General features: G+C 34.0%; 3 protein-coding genes across 13 annotated transcripts; all 3 read left to right on the top strand.

Moving 5' to 3' along the window:
- Positions 1-6,314: 6,314 nt before the first annotated feature.
- Positions 6,315-11,620, top strand: LOC146916125 (uncharacterized). 7 transcript variants are annotated; one of them, XM_085718297.1, is made up of 9 exons: positions 6,315-6,746; positions 7,205-7,345; positions 7,498-7,755; positions 8,009-8,142; positions 9,786-9,879; positions 9,991-10,129; positions 10,263-10,398; positions 11,193-11,249; positions 11,350-11,620. In XM_085718297.1, exons 2-3 carry the CDS (start codon positions 7,333-7,335, stop codon positions 7,746-7,748), a joined length of 264 nt encoding a protein of 87 aa, XP_085574423.1. In that variant the 5' UTR covers positions 6,315-6,746; positions 7,205-7,332; the 3' UTR covers positions 7,749-7,755; positions 8,009-8,142; positions 9,786-9,879; positions 9,991-10,129; positions 10,263-10,398; positions 11,193-11,249; positions 11,350-11,620. The 7 variants fall into 7 exon arrangements, with proteins under 7 accessions (XP_085574423.1, XP_085574421.1, XP_085574420.1 ...); XM_085718295.1 differs by having other exon boundaries at positions 11,344-11,620; XM_085718294.1 differs by having other exon boundaries at positions 11,176-11,249; positions 11,344-11,620.
- Positions 9,161-10,336, top strand: LOC146916126 (sulfite exporter TauE/SafE family protein 3-like). The gene is made up of 4 exons (XM_085721550.1): positions 9,161-9,232; positions 9,786-9,896; positions 9,991-10,129; positions 10,263-10,336. Exons 1-4 carry the CDS (start codon positions 9,161-9,163, stop codon positions 10,334-10,336), a joined length of 396 nt encoding a protein of 131 aa, XP_085577676.1.
- A 623-nt stretch (positions 11,621-12,243) lies between the features above and the next one.
- Positions 12,244-20,686, top strand: LOC146916124 (glucose-6-phosphate 1-dehydrogenase 2, chloroplastic-like). 5 transcript variants are annotated; one of them, XR_015014879.1, is made up of 21 exons: positions 12,244-12,373; positions 12,879-13,097; positions 13,818-13,900; positions 14,047-14,159; positions 14,339-14,511; positions 14,864-15,013; positions 15,101-15,221; positions 15,538-15,767; positions 16,559-16,691; positions 16,774-16,845; positions 17,057-17,150; positions 17,244-17,383; positions 18,265-18,392; positions 18,899-18,989; positions 19,074-19,146; positions 19,449-19,561; positions 19,647-19,714; positions 19,813-19,880; positions 19,978-20,037; positions 20,197-20,404; positions 20,484-20,686. XR_015014879.1 is itself a non-coding variant. In XM_085718289.1 (11 exons), the coding sequence occupies exons 7-11, from the start codon at positions 15,135-15,137 to the stop codon at positions 17,028-17,030; spliced, it is 576 nt and encodes a 191-aa protein (XP_085574415.1). In that variant the 5' UTR covers positions 12,244-12,373; positions 12,879-13,097; positions 13,818-13,900; positions 14,047-14,159; positions 14,339-14,511; positions 14,864-15,013; positions 15,101-15,134; the 3' UTR covers positions 17,031-17,045. The 5 variants fall into 5 exon arrangements, 4 of the variants coding, with proteins under 4 accessions (XP_085574415.1, XP_085574416.1, XP_085574418.1 ...); XM_085718289.1 differs by lacking the exons at positions 17,057-17,150; positions 17,244-17,383; positions 18,265-18,392; ... (6 more) ...; positions 20,197-20,404; positions 20,484-20,686 and adding an exon at positions 16,977-17,045; XM_085718291.1 differs by lacking the exons at positions 17,057-17,150; positions 17,244-17,383; positions 18,265-18,392; ... (6 more) ...; positions 20,197-20,404; positions 20,484-20,686 and adding an exon at positions 16,948-16,971 and having other exon boundaries at positions 12,245-12,373.
- Positions 20,687-24,151: the final 3,465 nt, after the last annotated feature.

Here is a 24,151-nt window from a genome sequence, read left to right as displayed (position 1 = left end):
TGAATAAATGAAGGGTATTAGACATATTTTTAAGAGTAATGAAGAGTATTTTGAACCAGTGTTGTCCAATAGAAACACTATAGCACTAAATTGTAGCTAGTCGTAGCCGAATCTGAACAACTCGCAGTTGTTGTGTGATACGCTATTCAGTACAAAGTATTGTCAAATAGTGGTTAAATAGAAATATAACATAACGTAATTTGAACAAACCGCAATTATCCATAATTTGCAAATTCATAATACTCATTTGAATGGATAAGCAATATAAGAATCATAAAGAAAACATGCACAAGGGATTACCTTAAGAGTACCTGAGGAGAGTGTCAATATCTTAACATAATCAGCGAGTACTTGCAGCCAAATAATTAAGGCTGAATATTTTCTGTCAGCACTTGATTGAAAATAAAGAACATCAATATTTACTTGTTCAAGAAAAAAAAGATTACATGCAGAGACCTCGGGAAGACGATCACACAAGAGTGTGAGAGAATTAAGGTTTGGAGTAGAAAGCACAATTTTGTCAGTACTTAAAGTTTGAAACATATCTATACTCAAATTAGAAAACTTAGAATTAGATATGCAGAGGATTTTTGCGTTGCGACCTACTTCACAACAGTTAAGGGTCAAAGTGCTTAACATATGTCAGTCTCGAAATGGATCAACAATGCCCTTGTCATTTGAAGCAAAAGTGACATATCCAAGATGCAGGCTTTTCAATGCAGGCAACTGATAGGAACCTGAAAGGTTGAAGTGGGTTCAGGGGTGGAGAGTTAAAGTTAGTCAATAAGGTGGCACTAATTGTCATGTGAATGGGGAGATGAAAGGGGAATTAAATCATCCATTCAGAATTATTTAATAAGGTGACATTGATTGTCATGTGAATGGGATTATAAAAGAGAGGAAAGGGGGGAGTGAATCAGGCATTGAGAATTATTGTTAAGTATTTGTTAGGAGAGTTTCTCTCTGGTCTAGGAGCTTAGCTCTGGTAGGAGTTCTCTGAACTCTGGTTTGTCATTTCTTTTTCTGTTTTATCACCATTGTAGAGCCCTTAAGCTCATCCACTTACATTCAATAATACAATTTCCTTATATTGAATTTCGGGGTTCTATCAATGGTCCGACCTACCGGATTATCGAGAGGAGCTAGTGACGATCTGAAAATGTCCAAACGTCTCGATCTGTGGGAATTGGAGGCGCTGGAAAATGTTTGGAATCAAGCATTTGAGAAATTTAGCAAATCTGTGTTTACAGAGTTTGCTAAATTGCGAGAAGGTGTTCGCTCACTCTTTTCCATTGAAGATTCGGTTTCTGGATCTCAGATGGTGATAAAAAAGAATGAAACAGATCACGATGGAATTGGGTTTGATGTTCAAACTCTCTGTACTGTTGTGGCAAGAACCGAAGGAATGGCCGTGTCTGGTTCGTACATCGCAACATCGATGCCAGAGAAGATAAAAGTCATGAACCACGTTTTACAGCCAGGAGCAGAAGTATTAACGAAGAATACAACAAAACAGGACGAAGGAGGTTCAGTTGTAACTTTGGGGATGAAGAAGGCATCACGAAATCCGACTCTGTTGAAGGAGGAGGAAAGATTGCGAAAGAGGCAAGTGATGCGTCTTTCTGTTACAATCACACCACCACCAAAACCACCAGATGTTGAACCGCCACCAACAGCGGCCGGGATGCCGTCAATAGTGATTGCCGTCAAAGACTCTCTTTGTGTGAAGAAATTTAAAGATCTGGTGTGGATGAGAAAGAAATCCAAAGGGGTAAAAGGGTCAATTTATGAGTCGAGTATCTTCCTTAACCTAGTGGGTCAGGCCCAAACTATTAATTTGTTGGAAGATGATTTTAGAATATGGGCTGAAATAGAGATAAAGGAGGTAGTCCAATGGGAGACATGGAAGAAGGTACATGTGCATAGTTTTTGCTTGAATGCTCATGCATTCAAAGTCCTTAGAAGAGGTTTTGAAATTGGGGACAATGTAGCTGCATTAATTTCAGAACCACTCCAAGATAATGAAGAATTTGGTATAAAAGTTGGACATCATGGAAGCCCTGTTATGAGTAGTCACTTGGCCAGTACCATCGTAGTGACCAGTGGTGGGTTTGAAATCCCTTGGCATGTACCAAGTGATGATGTTGGCAATGGAAATGGAAAATTGATAACATATGATTGGATTACCACATTACTACCAGTGTATATGAAGACATGTGACCAAGGATTGGTGAAAAGTACAAGTTTAGCTCTTGATATTCATAATATGGTGCAAAATGTTTCTATATTGGCATATCAAAATCATTCAGTAAAGATACACGCTATGGAGTTGTTAAGTTGTAACCGAGGTTTCAATTATTTTTATCTTGAGGGATTGTTTGATGTAGTCAATGTGAAAATGATGTCATTGTATTCATCAGTTCTGATCAAACCACGACAACCAAGGAAATTCAATACTCCTTTTGTAGTGGCTGATCATGTTACCACTTTCTACAGGTTGCTTAACTTTGTATATGGTAGGGGAAAGATCTGGGTGCAGCTGCTGTCCAACTTTAGTGTGCAGAGCAAACCACTTCCTATTTGTCTCTCAACTAAATTAAAAGACCTCCTCGCATTAAGAAGAGTAATGGAAACAACTTCCAACCTTGAGGACAAGGTTATTATAAGAGGGTGGCATTGATAGGAACCTGAAAGGTTGAAGTGGGTTCAGGGGTGGAGAGTTAAAGTTAGTCAATAAGGTGGCACTAATTGTCATGTGAATGGGGAGATGAAAGGGGAATTAAATCATCCATTCAGAATTATTTAATAAGGTGACATTGATTGTCATGTGAATGGGATTATAAAAGAGAGGAAAGGGGGGAGTGAATCAGGCATTGAGAATTATTGTTAAGTATTTGTTAGGAGAGTTTCTCTCTGGTCTAGGAGCTTAGCTCTGGTAGGAGTTCTCTGAACTCTGGTTTGTCATTTCTTTTTCTGTTTTATCACCATTGTAGAGCCCTTAAGCTCATCCACTTACATTCAATAATACAATTTCCTTATATTGAATTTCGGGGTTCTATCAATGGTCCGACCTACCGGATTATCGAGAGGAGCTAGTGACGATCTGAAAATGTCCAAACGTCTCGATCTGTGGGAATTGGAGGCGCTGGAAAATGTTTGGAATCAAGCATTTGAGAAATTTAGCAAATCTGTGTTTACAGAGTTTGCTAAATTGCGAGAAGGTGTTCGCTCACTCTTTTCCATTGAAGATTCGGTTTCTGGATCTCAGATGGTGATAAAAAAGAATGAAACAGATCACGATGGAATTGGGTTTGATGTTCAAACTCTCTGTACTGTTGTGGCAAGAACCGAAGGAATGGCCGTGTCTGGTTCGTACATCGCAACATCGATGCCAGAGAAGATAAAAGTCATGAACCACGTTTTACAGCCAGGAGCAGAAGTATTAACGAAGAATACAACAAAACAGGACGAAGGAGGTTCAGTTGTAACTTTGGGGATGAAGAAGGCATCACGAAATCCGACTCTGTTGAAGGAGGAGGAAAGATTGCGAAAGAGGCAAGTGATGCGTCTTTCTGTTACAATCACACCACCACCAAAACCACCAGATGTTGAACCGCCACCAACAGCGGCCGGGATGCCGTCAATAGTGATTGCCGTCAAAGACTCTCTTTGTGTGAAGAAATTTAAAGATCTGGTGTGGATGAGAAAGAAATCCAAAGGGGTAAAAGGGTCAATTTATGAGTCGAGTATCTTCCTTAACCTAGTGGGTCAGGCCCAAACTATTAATTTGTTGGAAGATGATTTTAGAATATGGGCTGAAATAGAGATAAAGGAGGTAGTCCAATGGGAGACATGGAAGAAGGTACATGTGCATAGTTTTTGCTTGAATGCTCATGCATTCAAAGTCCTTAGAAGAGGTTTTGAAATTGGGGACAATGTAGCTGCATTAATTTCAGAACCACTCCAAGATAATGAAGAATTTGGTATAAAAGTTGGACATCATGGAAGCCCTGTTATGAGTAGTCACTTGGCCAGTACCATCGTAGTGACCAGTGGTGGGTTTGAAATCCCTTGGCATGTACCAAGTGATGATGTTGGCAATGGAAATGGAAAATTGATAACATATGATTGGATTACCACATTACTACCAGTGTATATGAAGACATGTGACCAAGGATTGGTGAAAAGTACAAGTTTAGCTCTTGATATTCATAATATGGTGCAAAATGTTTCTATATTGGCATATCAAAATCATTCAGTAAAGATACACGCTATGGAGTTGTTAAGTTGTAACCGAGGTTTCAATTATTTTTATCTTGAGGGATTGTTTGATGTAGTCAATGTGAAAATGATGTCATTGTATTCATCAGTTCTGATCAAACCACGACAACCAAGGAAATTCAATACTCCTTTTGTAGTGGCTGATCATGTTACCACTTTCTACAGGTTGCTTAACTTTGTATATGGTAGGGGAAAGATCTGGGTGCAGCTGCTGTCCAACTTTAGTGTGCAGAGCAAACCACTTCCTATTTGTCTCTCAACTAAATTAAAAGACCTCCTCGCATTAAGAAGAGTAATGGAAACAACTTCCAACCTTGAGGACAAGGTTATTATAAGAGGGTGGCATTGATAGGAACCTGAAAGGTTGAAGTGGGTTCAGGGGTGGAGAGTTAAAGTTAGTCAATAAGGTGGCACTAATTGTCATGTGAATGGGGAGATGAAAGGGGAATTAAATCATCCATTCAGAATTATTTAATAAGGTGACATTGATTGTCATGTGAATGGGATTATAAAAGAGAGGAAAGGGGGGAGTGAATCAGGCATTGAGAATTATTGTTAAGTATTTGTTAGGAGAGTTTCTCCCTGGTCTAGGAGCTTAGCTCTGGTAGGAGTTCGCTGAACTCTGGTTTGTCATTTCTTTTTCTGTTTTATCACCATTGTAGAGCCCTTAAGCTCATCCACTTACATTCAATAATACAATTTCCTTATATTGAATTTCGGGGTTCTATCAGCAACTGCATGGAAGATGGAAGTTGTATGCTCCAAGGAACACTCCAAAAGGAGAGATTTAGATGTGTCAAAGAATGGCAAGAAAAGATGCAAGGGTTCAAAGTGTAACCATGTTTGGCTTTCAAATTAAAATTAAGTGTCAGATTGTGGACATTATGTGCCACAACATATGTCATGACCCTATCCATGAGTTTAGGTTCAACTGCAATGCTGCTCGTATTCCTTAAAGTAATATCAAGCAAAGAAATTGAGTCATCACGATGAGATAAAAATGAAAACACAAATTGGCTATAATTAGAAAGGCCATTAGTGAAGTCCCAATAATTCAATGCAAGATTACTGAGTTGCCGCCAAAGATCCTTCCATCTAGTCGACAACACACAAGTTTGAACAGCTTGTTTTGTGTTCATAAATCTCATTATGTGGAGCAAAACAAAGTCAGGTAAGTTACTCATCCTGTCGTTTTCGGCTTCTTCTTCCATCTTTCAATTCAACTTCCACTGCTCTTTCTTTTCCTTCGGTCACACCTAACCTAATAAATTTAAACTTACAGGTGTCATAAGATCCCCATTTGGGATGAAATATTTGTATTATACCAAAAAAAGGAAATATTTGTAAAATATAAAAGATAACAAGAGGTATAAGAAATATCATCTAAAGACGTGTACTTTAGAAGTGTGATCAGAAACAGAATTCGATATTGTATATGCAATAATACAATACGAAAACTAAGCCAAAACAAAATTCCATATTTTATTTAAAATAATAAAGGCTTAAACACCTTTTTGGGTTCTTACCTTTATTTAGAGGTTCATATTGGTCCCTTATTTAAAAAATAAAAGGTGCGGATAGGTGCTTCAATTTGTTTAATTGGTACCACGGTGGTCCTTTCATTGTGAATTCATGGTTCTGAAGCTCGAGATCCATGTGAATTCATGTTGTATCCACCCTTTGCACCATTGTTTAACAATTTCATAAAAGAAGCTGATAAGAAACCTTGGAAATTTGGCATGTTAGCTCATATAGGGAAGAAGATTTGTTGGAAACCCTAGTTTGGGGTGAAGAATTTGGGGGAAAATGAACCCTAATTTCGGAGATGCTAACCCCCATGTCACGTATATTGACTGCGGTGAAAGTCGTTAGCCTTTTATTGATGGAAAGGACTAACAAGGTACCGGTTGAAAAATTAAAGGACCTATCTGCACCTTTATTTTAATAAGGGATGAATATGAACCCCAACGTAAAGATAAGGGACCAAAAAGGTGTTTAAACCAATAATAGAATACAAAACTAGGGTTTGAATTTCACTACAAGAAATTTGTCATTTTGCGACACTTACTTTGCGACCCTTGGCTTAGAACTGTCGCAGATCACACTTTTGCGACTGTTATTGCGACCGTTAGACTCAAGGGTCGCAGGTTTTATACCCTTTTTTTTAACGCACTTCACAATCTATTTTTTGTCACAATTGATATATTAATTTAATTAAAAAAAAAGTATCAAAAAGCTCAATACCCAGATTCATTCCTTTCTCTCTCTCGTTCGTCTCTCTCCTCTTGAAACCCTAATATATCCTCAACAGCCATCTCACTCTCTCGATCTACTCCACTGAAAGGCCCTCTTGTCCATCGCTATCTCCTTCTAATCTCTGGCATCATCGTTCCCTTCTCCGCGATTTCACGCTTTATTCGCTCTCTACGTCTCATGTTTGACATCTTTGTTCTGTGCAATCTCAGGTTCGTCATTTCCCCCTCTTTGTTAGCTTTGTTCCCCAATATAATAGATGTTCTGTTTTCTATTTATTAACTGGTTTTTATTTATTGAAATTATTGTTTTTAATGAAATGGGTTTGTCGAAATTTTGGTTTTTGATAAACGAATTTGTTGAAAATTAGAGTATGGTTAATGGGTTAATTGAAAATTTGATTTTTTACAAAGTTAATTGCTTCATTATGATTGAGCTCTGTGTTGTTAGGTTATTTTGGTGTTGTGTTCCAGTATGTAAGTTGTGTCGATCCTTTAATTTTTGAATGGAAGTTTTTTGCAACTAGAACTCCATGTTTTTTGAAGTATAATTGTTACTATTACTTTGGATTGTTAGGGTTGGATTTTATGAATGTTTGATGTGATAGACGATTTTGTTGTTGTGGGTATGAATATAGTTTTGATTCATGTGTTGGAATGTTGTGATGTAGGCTTTGGATAAGATCCGGTTTGAGGGCTTGACCGACAAGAGCAAGCTTGATTCTCAGCCAGAGTTGTTCATTCACATTATTCTGACAAGACCAACAACACTTTGACTATCATTGATAGTGGAATTGGAATGACCAAAGCTGGTAAGTTAACATGTTTTTTCTTAGTCTTAAATTGATTTATGTAGTAGTACTGTGTGTTGTGATAATTTATTTTTTTTCTAACACTTGTTTAGTATTGTGTGCTGTGTGATAATACATACTTTTTTTCTATCATTTTTTGTGTTATGTTTCAGATTTGGTGAACAACCTAGGCACTATTGCTAGGTCTGGTACCAAGGAATTCATGGAAGCCATAGCTGCTGGTGCTGATGTGAGCATGATTAGACAGTTTGGTGTTGGTTTCTACTCTGCTTACCTTGTTGCCGAGAAGGTTATTGTAACCACCAAGCACAATGATGATGAACAGTATGTGTGGGAGTCTCAAGCTGGTGGGTCATTCACTGTGAGAAGTTTGGTGTTGGTTTCCATGTTGTGCGCTTTTTGATTACTTTGTAAGTGTTGGCTTTTTACCTATACAGCTTGGGGGGTGGGGGGTGGGCTGTTTTGAATTAATATATGTGCTATTTCAAAAAAAAAAAAAAACTGAAGGTGTGTTGGAGACGTTAAGGTTTACTTGTTCTTAGACCCTTTGAAATTGGCTTATTGATTATTTAGCTTTTCGAGTAAATAATAGGAGAGGTATTTTCTTAAAGGAGAGACCCTTTGTTGCCGATTCTTCAGATTAATTCCTCTTTTTTCGTTCAGGTTTTCTACTTCAAAATTGTGGAGAATACGAGAGACTGTTTCTTTAAGGTATTCTACTCAACTCAACTCACCCAATCAGAACTCAATCTCAGAATCTCGGAATGGAACTCACTCACTCAATCTGAACTCAAACGGTGCTCACTCAATCTTTGTTCTCTATATCCTTCTCACTCTCTATCATTCACCACCCAATCTGTTCTGGATAACCTTTTTTTTTTTTTTTAAGAATGTTTAGGTTTTTTTGTTGATTTCAGTGATTATTTTTGTTAATATGTTTATTATTATTGTTTTTTGAGTGATTTTTCATGCTATTGTTTATGAATTTGTTGTTTACTCTTTGACATTGCCCTTCATTGTTATTTTTATGATTATGTTGATTACTCTTTGGAGATATGAATTTAAAAACAGAGAAGAATGAATAGTGAAAACTGAAAAACATAAATTAAATCACTTTCTAATATAATTATAATATGAGTTAGGTGCGTTTCTCTAGCCAGTTAAGAACCAAAGAAAATGCCAATAGAAAATGTCTTACTTGCTGACTTACTGCGCATGATGATTTCTATGATGATTTCTAATGAGACCACAACAAGCTAACCAACCATGAATGAAGGACCCATCTATGTTAACTTCAACGAGTGCAATTTTGCCATAATATTTTATGGTTAAAAGTGATGTTAACGTAGTAAAAGTGCTATCTAATGTGTATTTCAACTAGATGTATTTTCATTACGAGATGTAAGAGGGAATTTAATCTCCCTGTCAATCCGAAAAGATGTGTTAACCACCTTAGAAGTAATGTAGTTATCAAACTCAGCCTCTTTTGGTAAGACTAGATTATTATAGTCTTTCTAAAACGCCCATATAAAAACTCCAAAATACGTAGGCTAATAAGTGCTAGTTACTCCAATGTTATTTTATCATTCAAGCCAAGCATGTAAGACGAGGTTAAAGAATTTAGCTTAATTGTCTTCTATGATGAATTTGTTTCAATAATGTTGAACATACTTACAATCTTTAAGCATATATATAATGTAAGATTTAGAAGATTGTGATTAGTGTTGTCATTTTTGTGAAAGATAAATTATTATCTTTTCCGTCTAGATAATTTCTCACACATTTTATCAAGATTGGGTGTTTTTTTGGCGTTTTATGGTGCTTTTGGGGCTGTTACTGGCAGCTGAGTGCTGCTGCTGTTATGCAGCTGTTCTGTGCCCAGTTTTGGTGTTTTTAGGCAGTTTTTTTTTGTCTGTAACAGCCCCTGCTGGGTGCTGTTTTAGCTGGCCAGGGCCGTAGGTGTTGTTGGTGGTGTTGCCTAGCTTAAGTCGTGAATGCTGTCCAGTTTTGGATCGCCGAGATGCACTTAGTTCGCTAGGAGGAAAAAGAGTACAAATAGGCACCATAAATTCACAGTTGTTTGTTGATTGTATGGATGAATCCTTAGCTTGTTCCTGAATTTGATTTAACACCAGGGAATTATATAAGGTTTACTAGTGATTGGTTTTGCTTCGTAATTTTATAAATATAGATATCAATCTCTAATATTGGACCTATTTTTGTTCTGTATTTTGCTTCAGCGGTATCTAAATTCTAAACCATATGATCATATGATGAATACCTCATGTAGACTACATAAAAGGAAAGGATACTTCAACATTATCTAGCATGCATATGAGCCATATGAGCTATACTTACGGGATCAATCCTACTACTACATTTTATCATTACCTAAATTGATCAAAGTATAGTTATTATCTTATATTTCATAATCTTGCAGGTAGCAAGTGCCTCAGCCACTCTAGGAATGACATTCACAACATCTATATCTGTTGCACAATATTACCTCTTGAAACGTTTTCCCCTTCCTTATGGTAAAATGAAACTTTATGTTTCCCATTTTTTATAAAGTAAGGTCAAAAAATTCAACTATATACTTTTCAAGTAATACTAATACTATACGTATTTTTCATCCTGATTTGCAGCTCTCTACATCCCTTGTGGCTACCATTGCAGCATACATAGGACAGAAAATCATTGACAATCTTGTCAATATCTTTCAAAGGGCTTCCTTGATTATCTTTGTCTTATCCTTCACAATTCTTGTTAGTGCAATTGCACTAGGTGAGTACTCCTGGTATATGTTATAATGAGTCTACTTGCCATGTTTGCTTTAACATTTTAAATTTTCATTTCACTATGCTTGGCTTTATGAAAGCTACTTGCTTATAGCTTTCACTTGTATGGTTTTCTATAGGTGGAGTAGGAATTTCACGCATGATCGAGAAGATTCAGATGAATGAATACATGGGATTGAGAAGATTCAGATGAATGAACATGTTTGTCGATGCAACCTAGCAAAGCTTTGATGAAGAAGCAGCTCGCTCGCTAAGGTATTAAGGTCTCTTTACTTTTATCTCTTTTTATTGAATATGTTTTTAAGGATAGTTCAGGTCTTGGTTGTCATTGATTAGAGAATGTGTTCATTGTTTGATGCTGAATAACAAATGAATTCATACTTATAACTTGCAATGGAAAGAAGCTAGTGAGTTTCTATGTGTTGAGTGTGTTGAACTGTTAAACTTTTCTTGTCTTCTAATAATTTGCAATGGAAAGAAAATAGTGAGTTTCTATATGTTAAGTTGGTTTCACTGTTAAAGCACAATTGATGATGACTGTGAAGAAAGTGGTAGTGGTGCACTAACTGATGTGTGGTTCTGCATTGGGTTATATATTGGTTCTCTGGTTTCAAGAAACTTAAATGACAAAAGACAAAACTAACATTAGAGTTTTGTGTTTGCAACTACTAACCTTGATAAGTTTTGAAGTATAGGATATATAAAACTTAAATACAATTGGAGGATTCAATTCTACGATAAGTATCTTGGAACACTTAATGAATAAATGACAATAAACTTGTTGAATCATGGCGTGAAACATTACAACAGTTTAAGAAGTAGAACTCTGTCTCTGTAGAGCAACAATACATTATTATTATTAAGCTTATTGATTTGATTTGATTTGATTTGATTAATCTGTTATGCATGCGTGCAGTCAGATGAGGATATAGCTTTGAATCAAATTATTATTATTATGCCACTCTTCAGACATATTATCATACTATGCTTGAATCAAATTACTTGAAAAGTATTATTTACAAAATTCTGCAGCTTTGCTTTGCTTGCAGAAGTACTTAGCAGACATTTTATCAGTTTTAGCCACGTCGTTTAACGGACAAGAACTTGTGAGTTTTCTGTTATTGTAAATATTTTTAACTCATTGTTCATCAATCTTAGGGTCTTATTTCTCTGTTCTTGATGCCTCTGCTTGCACCAAAGTTTCAGGCTGTTGTTGAGGATATCAGCAGACGCAGTACCGATAGAAGTGCATAGATCCTGTTTGTGCAGTCAGATATATCTATTGTAATGAGGCTCTTCAACTTTTCCGGCCAACAATATTTAGGAATATTACTTAATCTAATTTTTGGGAATATTGTTTTTAATGATTTCCCACTAGTGTATTGGTTTTTCAATGTTTAAAATATGTACTTTATATATTGTTTTGATTGTTACTCTTGAAAGAATTATATGAATGAGATTTTGATATTTTTAGTTATATATTTCTGTATTTCCCACTATCTATCTTTTTAAAGTTCACCAGTAATTAAAACACAATTATCCTCTTGACACAAACATATTTTTACTTTTTGACGTTTTTTGTAACAAAATGAAATAAATTAAGTGTGAAAGGATTGAGGTGATTTTGTAACTAAAAATTTATTTTAAATAGTTTTATTTAAATAAACTATATTATTTAAAAACAAATGATTTTATTAAAATAAACAAACAAAAAATAGATTCAGATTTTTTTTGTAAAATATTTAAGTCAAAATCATTTTTTTATCAAGAAAATCATATTTATTTTAATTTGTGACCAATAGACTCTCTTAGGCGATATATATAAACTTAAAATAATTATTTGGAAGAACATTGTATCTGTGTGTTCCTCTTTGAGTATGTTTTCACAGTGCCAATTTAGGTGGGTTAATTTAGCTTCTTCAAAAAAATAAAATAAAGAAGATCTAAAAAATATCTACAAATAATCTACTAAACTAGATAGGAAAATGAATGTCCGTGCCAATTATCATTTTGCCCTTATTGGGGGTATTTTGGTAAAATAATTATTTGCCTTGCTTGCCCTATATATATGTGTAAAGAGAAAAAAAAACAGAAAAAAGGGAAAAGAGAGAGAGGGTCGGGAAGCAGAGAAAGAAAGGGGATGAGAGAAACAGAGAAACGATTTCTCTCCCTAAAACTCATGTTCTTCCTTCTTCTTCCTTCTTCCGTTTTCATTTCTGCTTCATCAAAGGTAGTAACAACCCTTCTTCTTTTGTTTTTCATTTTCATTTTCTTCTTCATCAAAGTTAATTTATGGGGTTAATTAATTTATTTAGTTTTTCAGCAATCTAATGCCATGCATGTCTCAGATAGAATGAATTTTGTGTGTAATCTGTTTTATTTTTGTTTTAGCTTTTGTGTTTTGGTGATTCTGGGTTTTTTTTGTTGTTGATTCTATTTTTGGTGTGATTATGTTTTTGTTTTTGTTGTTTTTGGTTTCCTTTCCCTCATGTATGTAGAAATTTGATGAATTTAGAGTTAGGTTTTCATTTGGGGGAAAAGGGAATTTTTATAGTTTTATGAAATTGAGTAATAAACAGTAAAGTAATATATGTCCCAAAACATGAATTCATGATTATGCTTCTTTTTTCATTGTATAAGTGATTATGCTTAAATTCATCAATGTAATATTCTCTGGTTTGAGTGCTGAATCTAATTCTAATCTTGCATGTGGGTTTGAATGAAAATTTGTGAAGGATTTGTGAGAAGAATGTTAAGTTTGGGTAAGAGGGGTCTGAGGTCGAGAGTTAGGCAGAGGGAGAAGAGTAGAAGAAATGGAATTAGGGTTCTGAGAAAGAAGAAGTAACTAAAGAAAAATTAGGGGTTCTTCAAGACTGAGTAATTGGAGATGGAAGCTAGGAACTTAAGGAAACAAGAGCACCAGAGCTTGCTGCCATCACCATAAAGAATTAAAGGTGGGTTTCCCTTTCCCTCATCCCTCATGCATAATCTAAATCAACTAATTTAGGGGTTATGAGACATGAAATTGATTGATGAAAAGTAAACTGTTCATTATGCATGTTTGATTTTAAGAATTGAAGTTATTGCGTTGATTTGTTTGTGTATTTTTACTAAATTGATTTTGTGTGAATGATAGCATGATTGAAAGGTTTATTGATTTGGCCACTGGAATAATTTGATTGAATGGGTTTTATGGTGAAGTGATTCTTATTGTATATGAAAAAGGAGATTATAAAAATGAGCTAGGTTTTTCTTAAAATTACTGCAGAAAATAGCTTCAGTGCAGGATTTTTAATAATTTATTGATTTTGAATTTTTAGACGGGACCAGTTGCATAAGTTGCAGTTATAAGCTGGCTGCATACAGTAAAATAATCAGAAATGTTTGATTTCATGTGAATGATTCAATCATAGGTTTTATGGACTGCTGTGCTGGAATTGGTTTCTACAGATCAGTTTTAGTGTTAGATTTTTCTGAAATTGATTACTTTGAATTTGGATATGGGACCAAATTCATTGTCTTCATGTGAGTATTGGTCATGTATAGAAAAATTTACAAAAATTTATAACTTCAATTTATATGTCTTTGTGGCTTTGAATGACAGATGATTAACTCATTTTTTTTTTATGTTTCACATATATTGCTTCTACTAATTGAGTGAATTATATGTTCAGGTTCCTCCAGAACTGGAAGCTTCTTTTATTGCAGCAGTTGATAAAGGAAACATAAGAAGCATGCCAACATAGTGAATAAAAAGGTTCTAAAATATTTATCTAAGATTTGATATGTTATGGATCATGTTATTTTATAATTATATGCATGTAATATCTAAATATTTCCTAATGATATGTTCCCTGTTACTTTTTTTTTTATTTTGACAAAATGTTTTCTGTTACTTGACAGGGATGTTGGCAGTAATATCACATTGAAAATTCTGAAGCGTGTAGAAAAAGGTTGGGGTCAAGGAAGTATATCGAGTTTGCTGCCTCAAAAGAATGATTTTCTTGATTACTAAGGTAGCATTTTCTGTTGGTTTGAGGTTATGAGATGGTTATTGGTTTGTTTTGTTGTTTGATTGTGGTTTTGGATACACTTTGATCATGTCTATGCGAACTGCGTGCTGCAATTTAGAACTATATGATTTGTACTAAACTTTTATTTTATTAATATGTTTTATTTGGTATGATGATTAAAGGAAACTGATAAGGTTGGTGAAGCAATATGGTGAAAGAAAATGGGCTCAAATAGCTGAGAAGTTAGAAGGAAGGGTTGGCAAGCAGTGTAGAGAGCGATGGCATGATCATTTGCGTCCTCAGCTGCTTTAACAAGATCATTCAAGAAGTATCTGACTGAGGATCAAATTTTCAGGTTTTCTAACTACACTTTGACTGTGTTTGGATATATTAAGCGCTTATACCATTCACACTTATCATATAAGTGCTTATATATAAGCTATTTCTATAACAAGATAAAAAAAAAGTCAAATTGTTTTCATATAAACTATAATCTATTTTCATAAGCTATATTGGAGAGCTTTTGAAAATAAGCTGAAAACAACTTACAAACATGTCATAAATTGTTTCCATGAGCTCCTTCAAACAATCCTAGAAGTGTTTATGACAGTGGATAAACTCAAACAATCCAATCCAAACATGGTCTAATTATCTGTAGATTTTAATGATTGTAAAGTGCTTTATTTAAAATGGAAAATATTATATAGGAACGATCACTATCTTGGAAAAGAGCTTGTGGAAAATGTTTTTGTTCTCCGACTCTCAAATCTAATTTTTGAACCTTTGTGGTCGAGGCAATACATAAAAAATGTACAGTTGATATTCTCAGAAGATTTTGGTACTGAAGGACGTGGCAGGTAACTTCTCTTCCTTTGCAGCATTTACACTTTTTATGATCTTAAAATGGTGATTCTCATATATTTTCATATCTGTTCCATGTGTAGGTACTTTGACAATTATGGTATAATTAGACATATTATGCAGAATCATCTACTTCAAATACTAGCCCTCTTTGCAATGGAAACCCCTGTTAGTTTGGATGTAGAGGACATTAGAAATGAAAAGGTCTCATATGGTTATATACTTTTTTTATAGGCAAATATTAATTTTTAGTATATTACTCCCTCCGACCTTAAATATAAGTAGAAAGGTTCATCTATTTGATACAAATACATGTCCCTTTTTCGGTTAAATATAAGGTCGGAGGATGTATATGCTAGAAGCCAGAGTTTAAAACCTGGACTTTCTTCTCAAAATCATTTGGGTGGTTTAGTTCAACCACTTGAGCTACGCCTCAGAGACTCATGGTTATGGACCTTTAATTCATCTGCTTTAAATAATTGTGATTTTTCATGACTTTCAATTTCTTAATGGATGCCAGGTCAAGGTTCTTCGTTCTATGAGACCGATTAAACTCGAGGATGTAGTTTTAGGCCAATATAAGAACCACACCAGAGGAGGTGTTGCATATCCAGCCTACATTGATGACAAAACTGTACCAAAGGACAGCTTAACCCAGACATTTGCCGCGGCTGCCCACTTCATAGATAATGCAAGATGGGATGGGGTACCTTTTTTGATGAAGGCTGGGAAAGCATTACACACCAAGAGGTAAGTGAAAGGAATAAGTTTTGCACAATGTTGTCAATAGCAGATCGTGAAAATTTGCTGTTTGTTGAAATTCTGCTATGCTTACAGTGTTGTAGTGCTGATATAGCTGCTATTTTACAACCTTTTGTACTAAATAAAGTATCGCCAATATATAACATCAAAGTCAATAGTAGGTATATAACTTGCCAACATCAAACCAATGTCACAATACAGAATACAATCTCAATGACTACAAAATTTTGGACTGCAGAATTTCACCTCATTTGATATAAAATAAGAATTTGTTTACAATACACTATTATGAATCTCATCATAAACTTAAAATAGAATTTACAATTGTTTTTGCAAACTAGCACTATAACTATACTATCTACAAGTATGTGTTTTATATGTTTTGCGCCTATCTGATGCATAATAACAAGTATGTAAGAGAGATTTTTAAGTATTTGAGATGCAACACTGCCAATATTTTCCCATCTCTTTTCAGCTAAGATCAAGGGAATAATATCAGCTTATGTAATGCCAGAATAAGTGTTTCTTGGTTTATTTTTTTATTTTTTTTTTGCTAAATTAGACGGTCAATAAGATTGATCTAGAAGACAATATTATCTTGCATTTTTATATCAAGATGTTAAGATAACTACAAGTTTGAAAAATAATTATTTAAACTTCATTAGCCCCTATTTTGACCAATGTGTTTTGGTCATGTGACTATTTGGTGTAAGGTTTTTCACTTGGATTTTAGTTCATAAACCTGCAAACTGCAATTAACATATCTTTTCTAATTTCAGGTTTACTGATAAACAAATTGTGAGGCTTCAGGAGACACCTGACGAGATACCTGAGGGAGGAACGCCTCACACTGTTAGCTTGCTATTGCATGACAAACTGGTGGATACTGGAAATCCAGGTGACAGAGTTGAGGTGAGACTATACCATGACACTCTGATAAATAGATATTCTCATGTTTGTTCAATGGTCCCATGAGTGTTTTGTTGTACATCAGGTGACTGGTATATACAGGGCTATGAGTGTCAAGGTGGGACCAACTCAGAGAACTGTTAAGTCATTGTTCAAAGTATGAGTTATCTTCTCAAACTCTTTTGCATTTAGAGCTTCACCTTTGCATTTTTCATCTTGTCTAATTGACATTTGTTTTGTTCCGTTTGGTCCTTAAAAGTTGGCATGATTCATTTCATTGTTCTAAAGGAAAAATGTGTTGCTATCATGAAGGAATCCCTGTATAATAAATATATTGATTAGCATGGGGTTGTTGATTTTGGTCGAAGCAGGGGGATCAGTCAACAGAAAGAGGCAAAACGCTTTCTAAATGCTCTTAATAAGCAATCAGAGCTGGAACAGAAAGATTTCTTTTCAGTATCTGTATGTACTTTCTATTTTTCCCTGCATGTGCTTAAAGAAGATATTTTCTTTTTTCATTTAGAGTTGGTACTGGTTTCACTAATTTTGGTTAAGTATTGAGGTCTGGAGACAACTTGGAAGTACGGGACTTGATGCAGAAATGTGCATAATCTGGGTTCTTTTGCGATAACTCGCCGAAGTGAGGAGGTGCAGAACTGAAACTGAAGTGGACCTCGCATATGTTCAATTTAGAGGTGATTTCCTTTAGTTTTAGTTCCCACCTTTGGGGTATTGTGTGAATTGTAAGCAAATCATTAATTTTAGAATGTTTAGTTAATGTTTAGATAGATTACCACATGAATTACTAATTTCAGTTCATTATCTTTGTTTTTTGAAAGAGATCACATGACTTGCTTAGCATTTTGAGTTAGTTTGCATATATGGTTCATTTCAACATCAGCGGCTATCTATATTTGGTTCCTTTGTGGTTACTTCAAGGAAACTTTAGTACATTTATTATTTATAGACCGCGCCTTTTTGAGGTGCTCTAACTTTCCTAACTGTCATTGGCCTCATCCAAGCAATATTACTTATTTCTGCACCAAAACCTTTATTAAACTTCATGGGAGTGATTTCTGTAAGTACTTTTGTTTAAACATTATGAGACTTACTTATAGGCTAATATGGAACATTTTTATGGGATTCTCGAGCACATCAAGATCTGAAAGGTATCGACTGATTTTGTTTCATTTGATATCACATGAAATTAGTAACTCCGCAAATGCAAACCTGGTGATGTGTTTTTGCTTTTTAATCAATTGAAGTTGAATGTTTTCAGAAGGATGTTCTTATTATTTGAAGTGTTTGATTTTGATGTTTTGGTTTGTGGTTTGTTGATTTCGGATTGAGATTTTAGGGTTTTTTTGTTGTTGTATGTTTTGGTTTTGAGCTGGTGTTTTGTTTCTGATGTATGAGTTTATGAGATGTTAATTTGTTTTTTTTTTTTGGTTTTTTTTTACTGGGTTTTTGCCTGAAAACATTGTTCTTTATAATAAATTTTATGAGAACCTATTGTTCCTCACATAAGTACTCATTTATAATGCTTTGATGTTCTAACTTATGCCCCACTGTATAGGATGCAAAGCCTGTGTCTAAGCCTGTTGCTGTTGAAAAAAGAGTAAGAAAGATAGCTCAGATTCTGACGATGAAGATGATGATAGTAGCTCTGAAGAAGAGAAGAAACCTGTGGCTGCTAAGAAAGAGGTTAGTGAATCGGAGAGTGATTCGTCTGAGGACGAGGTTTTCATCTTGTGCTCTAATTTTGTGTTTCACTGTTTGAATTGTTGAATTTGAATTCATATACTTATATATATTTCACTTGTGGTATGAAATTGTTGTTGAATTTCATTAGGGTTATGTTTAATTTGAATTCAATTTGATTTGGAATTAGTTTTGTGCCTTAATTTTGTGTTTCACTGTTATTTTGCATTTATTAGTTGTTATCCAGTGCAACTTTCTTTCTAGAAAGTTGTAGTTTATCTCACTATTTTTATGCAATGTGCTATTTAGTGCAAAAGTGTTGTCACATAGCGGCAATATAGCACTATCGGATAGCAAGATTTGAATAAATTGCTATCTGCGCGGCTGCGGTTGACAAAACTGCTTTTAATTTAATATAATGAAAATACCCTTTTGACGGTGTTCACATTTTTCTGTTTTCCAAGTTGATCTTGATCCATATGGTTTGCCTTTTGCGTTTCTTGATTCAGTTCAATCTATTGCTGATGGAGGTATACTGATGTGTACTGCAACAAATATGGTTGTACTCTGCGGTTCAAACGGGGAGGTCTGCTATTCAAAGTAATGCTATACCCGATGATGAGCTTTCTTTGCACTATTGTTTGTTTCGTGAACCTATCTTCTAACGACTGATTTTTACATCAGATATAGATCATACCCGACGAGAGGGAAATATATCCATGAAATGGCCTTGAGGATCGTTCTTGCTTCCATTGAGGTATATATCTGAAGCACTTCATAATGAAATCAGTAATAGTTTAATTGATTCCATTTGTTAGACTATTTGAGAAAAAAAATCATATTTGGTTGACTAAGTCATTTTTAGTGGTTTTAATTATGTTTGTTTAAGTTTTTTAAATTAATCGGAATCTGAAAACTGTTTTTTTTTTGGATAAAAATTAGGATTGAATGCAAATTAGGTGGTCATGATTTGCTTGGTAAAACTGTTTTTTTTAAATCAATTATTTCTCGGATATTTTTTAAAATTGTTATTATCATACGATGATTGTTCTTTATTAGGTAGTCATGATTTGCTTGGGCGGACAAAAGATCAAATTAGGACCACTGACAAGTTAATGCTGCTCTTGCTACATGCAACAATTTGAATCTTGATGGTCTTGTCGTTATTGGAGGTATAATACTTCTTGGATCTTCATTTATGGCAACATTCACATCTTTAAATGTCGTTTCTAAATGTTGAATTTTGTATTTTATTAGGTGTGACATCAAACATATATGTCGCGCAGCTTGCATAAACATTTGCTGTTGGAAAATACCCTGCAAAGGTATATAATCGGTCGTTTTCGAACTTGTCATTTGTCCAATGATCGGAAATGGAATATCTTATTATCATAATCTTTGTAATTCATTATTGCACTAGCAGTTCATATTGGCATGGCAGCAAAGTGCAAAATCAGGCTCTACAATTGGCATTGATTCTTTCCTTAAGAGGTAAGTTCTGAAACAACTTAGTCTATGGTATAAGGTGTTAAAAAAAATATTAATTCCCTACCTCCGGTGTCTCAAAATTCATGTAATCCTGGTTCAGTAATGGCAAATCTACAGAGGAGATCAGCTCCTGAACAATCTTATCTTGCTGTTTGAAAAGGTAATATGATCTCAAGTATTTATCTGTGCAGTCTTGGTAAGATGCTTCCTAATTTTCTAATAAATATGCTGCATCTTAAGAGGCTCTATATTTACGATTGCCCTCTTCTTAATATGATTTTGCTTCCAAGTGACATGCCTCTCCTCACTGGTCTTGAAGATTTGTGCATAGATGGTTGTCCTGAATTGTACATAAAATATCATCTGCAATGTGGCAAGCATTGGCCTGCAATATCTCAAATCAATGCTTATGCTGAGTGCTCAGATTCCCTTAACATTCCCACGGTATAAAAAATGCCTCTTTCATTCTGATCAAGAGAAACTGGTGCAGTACCAGCCGCACCAACTGCAATAGCAACTCAGGCCCAGTAAGTATCTGATCACTTTTGTTACTTGGTTTAGTTTTTTTTTTTTATGTTGTGTTCTAAATGTGTGTTTTCTGTGCAGACCATCAAAGAAATCCAAGAAGTAAATCAAGTACCCAGAGGTCGAGTATTTTCATTTTAGAGCATAAGTTTTATCTTAAATTTCAGCTGTACAAGTACAATTTTGTATTGGGTTTATATTTTGTTGCCATTTTGGTATGGAAATGCACTTTGGTGAGAAGTACTATTGTTATTTTATATTCCAATTATGAAATTTCTTCCCTTCATTCCCTGATCATGCCTGCTTACCAGATAACCAACATTTCCTCCATATTAAGCTAGACATACTAAATATCGAATACCAAAATCATTGTTGTTCATAAGGTCTAAACTCTGCTGCGGTTGCCACCACTGAACCGAACGCACATCCGTGCGCCCACACACTTGACACTTTCGCATATTGATGAATCCATGGTTCTCTCTATTTACCAATGCAGTCTCCACTACGAAGTGTTGGGTGAACCTATGAAACTAGATGTTTTTGTTTTAGGTCGTTAACTTTAGTTTTTATGAATGACTTCTCAAGAAATGTCTATAGAAATCTCTGTGTGCTTTTGGAGAACTGAATAACTTCCCATTGTTATAGTAATTTTGTTTGAGCGCTTTTGGAAAACATGTATTTACATATAATGAGGCTAGAAAATACATATACAAGTTCATTTCCATATCATGGGAATCCTCTTTTTTTCATGAATTAAGGCTTTGTAATGCTTTGATAAATATTATGCGCATTTCTAATGTTTGTGTAATATGCTTGCTTGATTTTCACATTTATAAACGACAAAAATCTCTTAAAAAAATGCGGCTATCTCCCTTAATTTACTTATTTTTCCTTTAGAACAATTTTTTTTGACAAAACATGTTACTGAACCCCATGCTTTAGACCATGCATCACAAATATTTGGATTATGCGACCTTCGTTGAAGCTGGAAGACAATATGATATAAATCAGGTAATAGGGTTTTCATTGGTGTACGTTAAAGCTTTGGTAATAGGGTTTTCATTGGTTTATAGATAGATATCAATTATTAATAGAAAAGTGTTTCTACTGCTGACTAAATATGTTTTCATATGTTTTCGTGACCAAGCCATTTTGGATATTTCATTTTGTAACCCGTAATGCCTGAATACTCTAAATATTGTATTATGGTTTATAATTATCTATCATTTATCGATTTATCCTTCCGATACAATATTTTGTCAAAAAAGTAGCTGAACCCCGTGCGAAGCACGGGTTTGTAACTAGTTTCAAATGAAAAGATGTTAAGAGTATGTTTTCAAAAAATATATATTCGTGATGAGGGAGCTAATCAATCAATAGTATATATATAAAGTATGGTTTTTTATGCCACGTGTCACTTCCACATTCATTCTCAATATTTTTATTATTTTTTCTATTTTTAAAAACCAATATTTTATCGGGTTAATTAAGTAAATTGACCCTGTAAATATTCAGAATTTTGTTTTTAATCCCTATAAAATAAAATCACATTTTTTAGTCCTTATAAAATTTTCCATCAGCATTTTTAGTCCCTATAAAAATTTTCCATTAGCATGTTTAGTCCCTATAAAAAATTCCCCATCATCATTTTTGGTCCTTAAAATGCTTAAGAAAAATGTCACAGGGACTAAAAAGTGTGATTTAATTTTATAGGAACTAAAAACAAAACTGTGAATATTTAAAGGGACTAAAAACTTAATTAACCCTATTTTATTTAACATAAATATCTCAACAACATTTTGATCTTATCCACTCAATATTTTCTTTAAATTTCAATTGAATTTCTAATATTTTATGTAGCAGAAATATCTCAACAAACTGCACATAATACTTTCAACAAAGTTTACATATATGATCTTATTTTATGATTAAAAGACTCCAATTTGTTTATTTGCTTTTAGGAAAATAAGCTTTAATTAGTTATTAGTAATCTTTTAGCACTATATCATTCAATTAGTTTTTATGTTTGAGGAAAAAAAAAGGTTCGATTAGTTTTTTTTTTGTTGGTAAAAAAGGGGTTTGATTAGTTATTATGTTATCTTTTAGCAGCATATTCTAATGCAAATGTTAACTATAACTAAATAAATTTTCGTTAATCACATATTTATATATTTAATATCTAATCCGGGCAACGCCGGGTATCTAAACTAGTTAAGTATCAAAAGAAATGTAATTTTTTAACAGAAAATACATTTTATATAGATGTATCTAAACAAATTTTGCTTAAAATAAGTGATTATTATTATGATAAGCAAACACAAATTGATTATGTTTTTTTTTCATGAAATCTCTAAAATATAATCTCTACATTATTGAATGTCAAAATATTTTTTTTAAATCTATAACAAACAATTGGTCTATTTGATGTAATAGAACTAACTTCATATGAGTTTTTCTTTTTTAGGTAGTCAAATGAAAAATTACAATTGTTTCGTTATTTTGTATACAATTTTTTTGATAAAAATAGTAATAAATACATTTCACTTATCAATAATATAAAAAATATGAAAGAAACCTATATCGTCGATACTTAACAAAAGACGTGAACAATATTTTATGTAAGAAAATAAAAAAGAAAAAACACTGATGCCACCAATCACCGATTTAGTGTTTTGGATGAAGAATCTAAGCATGACCGAGGGATGATGATATGATTCATGGTGATCGGTGGCATTGGTGGGATGAAAAGTTAGATATAACTGAATAAATTTAGATTCAAAAATATGTATCAGTAAGAAGAAGGGCCAATAACAAAAGACAACACTGGCTTTCGGTTAGAAGTTCAATAACTAAGAAAAAGAAGAAATCTTCTCAAGCTAAGAATTCCTATGCAACCAAATCCCATGTTGGAAAGAAACCTTGTTTTCAATGAAGAGTCTATTTTGGAATACTAAGGGATTGGCCCTGAATAGGTCACTGTTAAATCATAAACCTGTCTTTTGTTTTTTAGCTGAACCATGGATGGATTATGATAATTTTCCTTATAGATGATTTGAGAGATGATGCTATAAGTTATTTGCTAAGAATAATAGAGGTAACTTATTGTCTAATCCTTGGTGCTTCTGTTCTATAAATTAAAACACTCAGATCATTGTTTGCAGTGAGCAAATGGTTTCTTATATTATATCTATAACAATATAGTTGCGGTTTTGCTGCTATTTACGCTTGAACTTGTTATCTGAGAAGAATAGTTCTTTAGAGCTCTTAACAAGCACTTCAGCAACAACTTTAGATACCTTGGAGCTTCATGGGAAATTTCAACTGTATTTTTAAAGCTCATGAGCATAGAGGCCATTACTCACCCTCTAGACTTTCGATGGAAGACTTTCAATTTTCATCAAATAACAATAATCTTGTGCATCTCCCCTCCAAAAGGGAAGAAATCACTCAAAATAATGGCAGACATGGTAGGATGGATGCCTACAAAAATAAGATTGGATAGAAGCATTTGCAATCAACTCTGGTTGGATATGTGCTCTCTTGTTTCTTCCGCATAACTCTTCTCGAGTTAAGGTCGGACCAACTCACTTGTGTTGGCCTAAAGGTATTGTCATGGGATCAGAGAGTGTGCTCCTCCTCAAGATCTCAGGTTCGATTCTCTCTGGTGTCAATTTTTAGGTGGGATAATTTAGATTCTTTAAAATAAAAAAAAAAAAAAGTTAAGGTCAGACCATTATCCTATTTTATTA

The sequence above is a fragment of the Medicago sativa genome, chromosome 6 (assembly GCF_051527215.1).
Source record: "Medicago sativa cultivar Bolivia chromosome 6, Bolivia_mono, whole genome shotgun sequence".
NCBI classification, from domain to species: domain Eukaryota; kingdom Viridiplantae; phylum Streptophyta; class Magnoliopsida; order Fabales; family Fabaceae; genus Medicago; species Medicago sativa.
The sequence above is the reverse complement of the archived record's forward strand: the minus strand, read 5'-3'. Positions and strand labels throughout refer to the sequence as shown.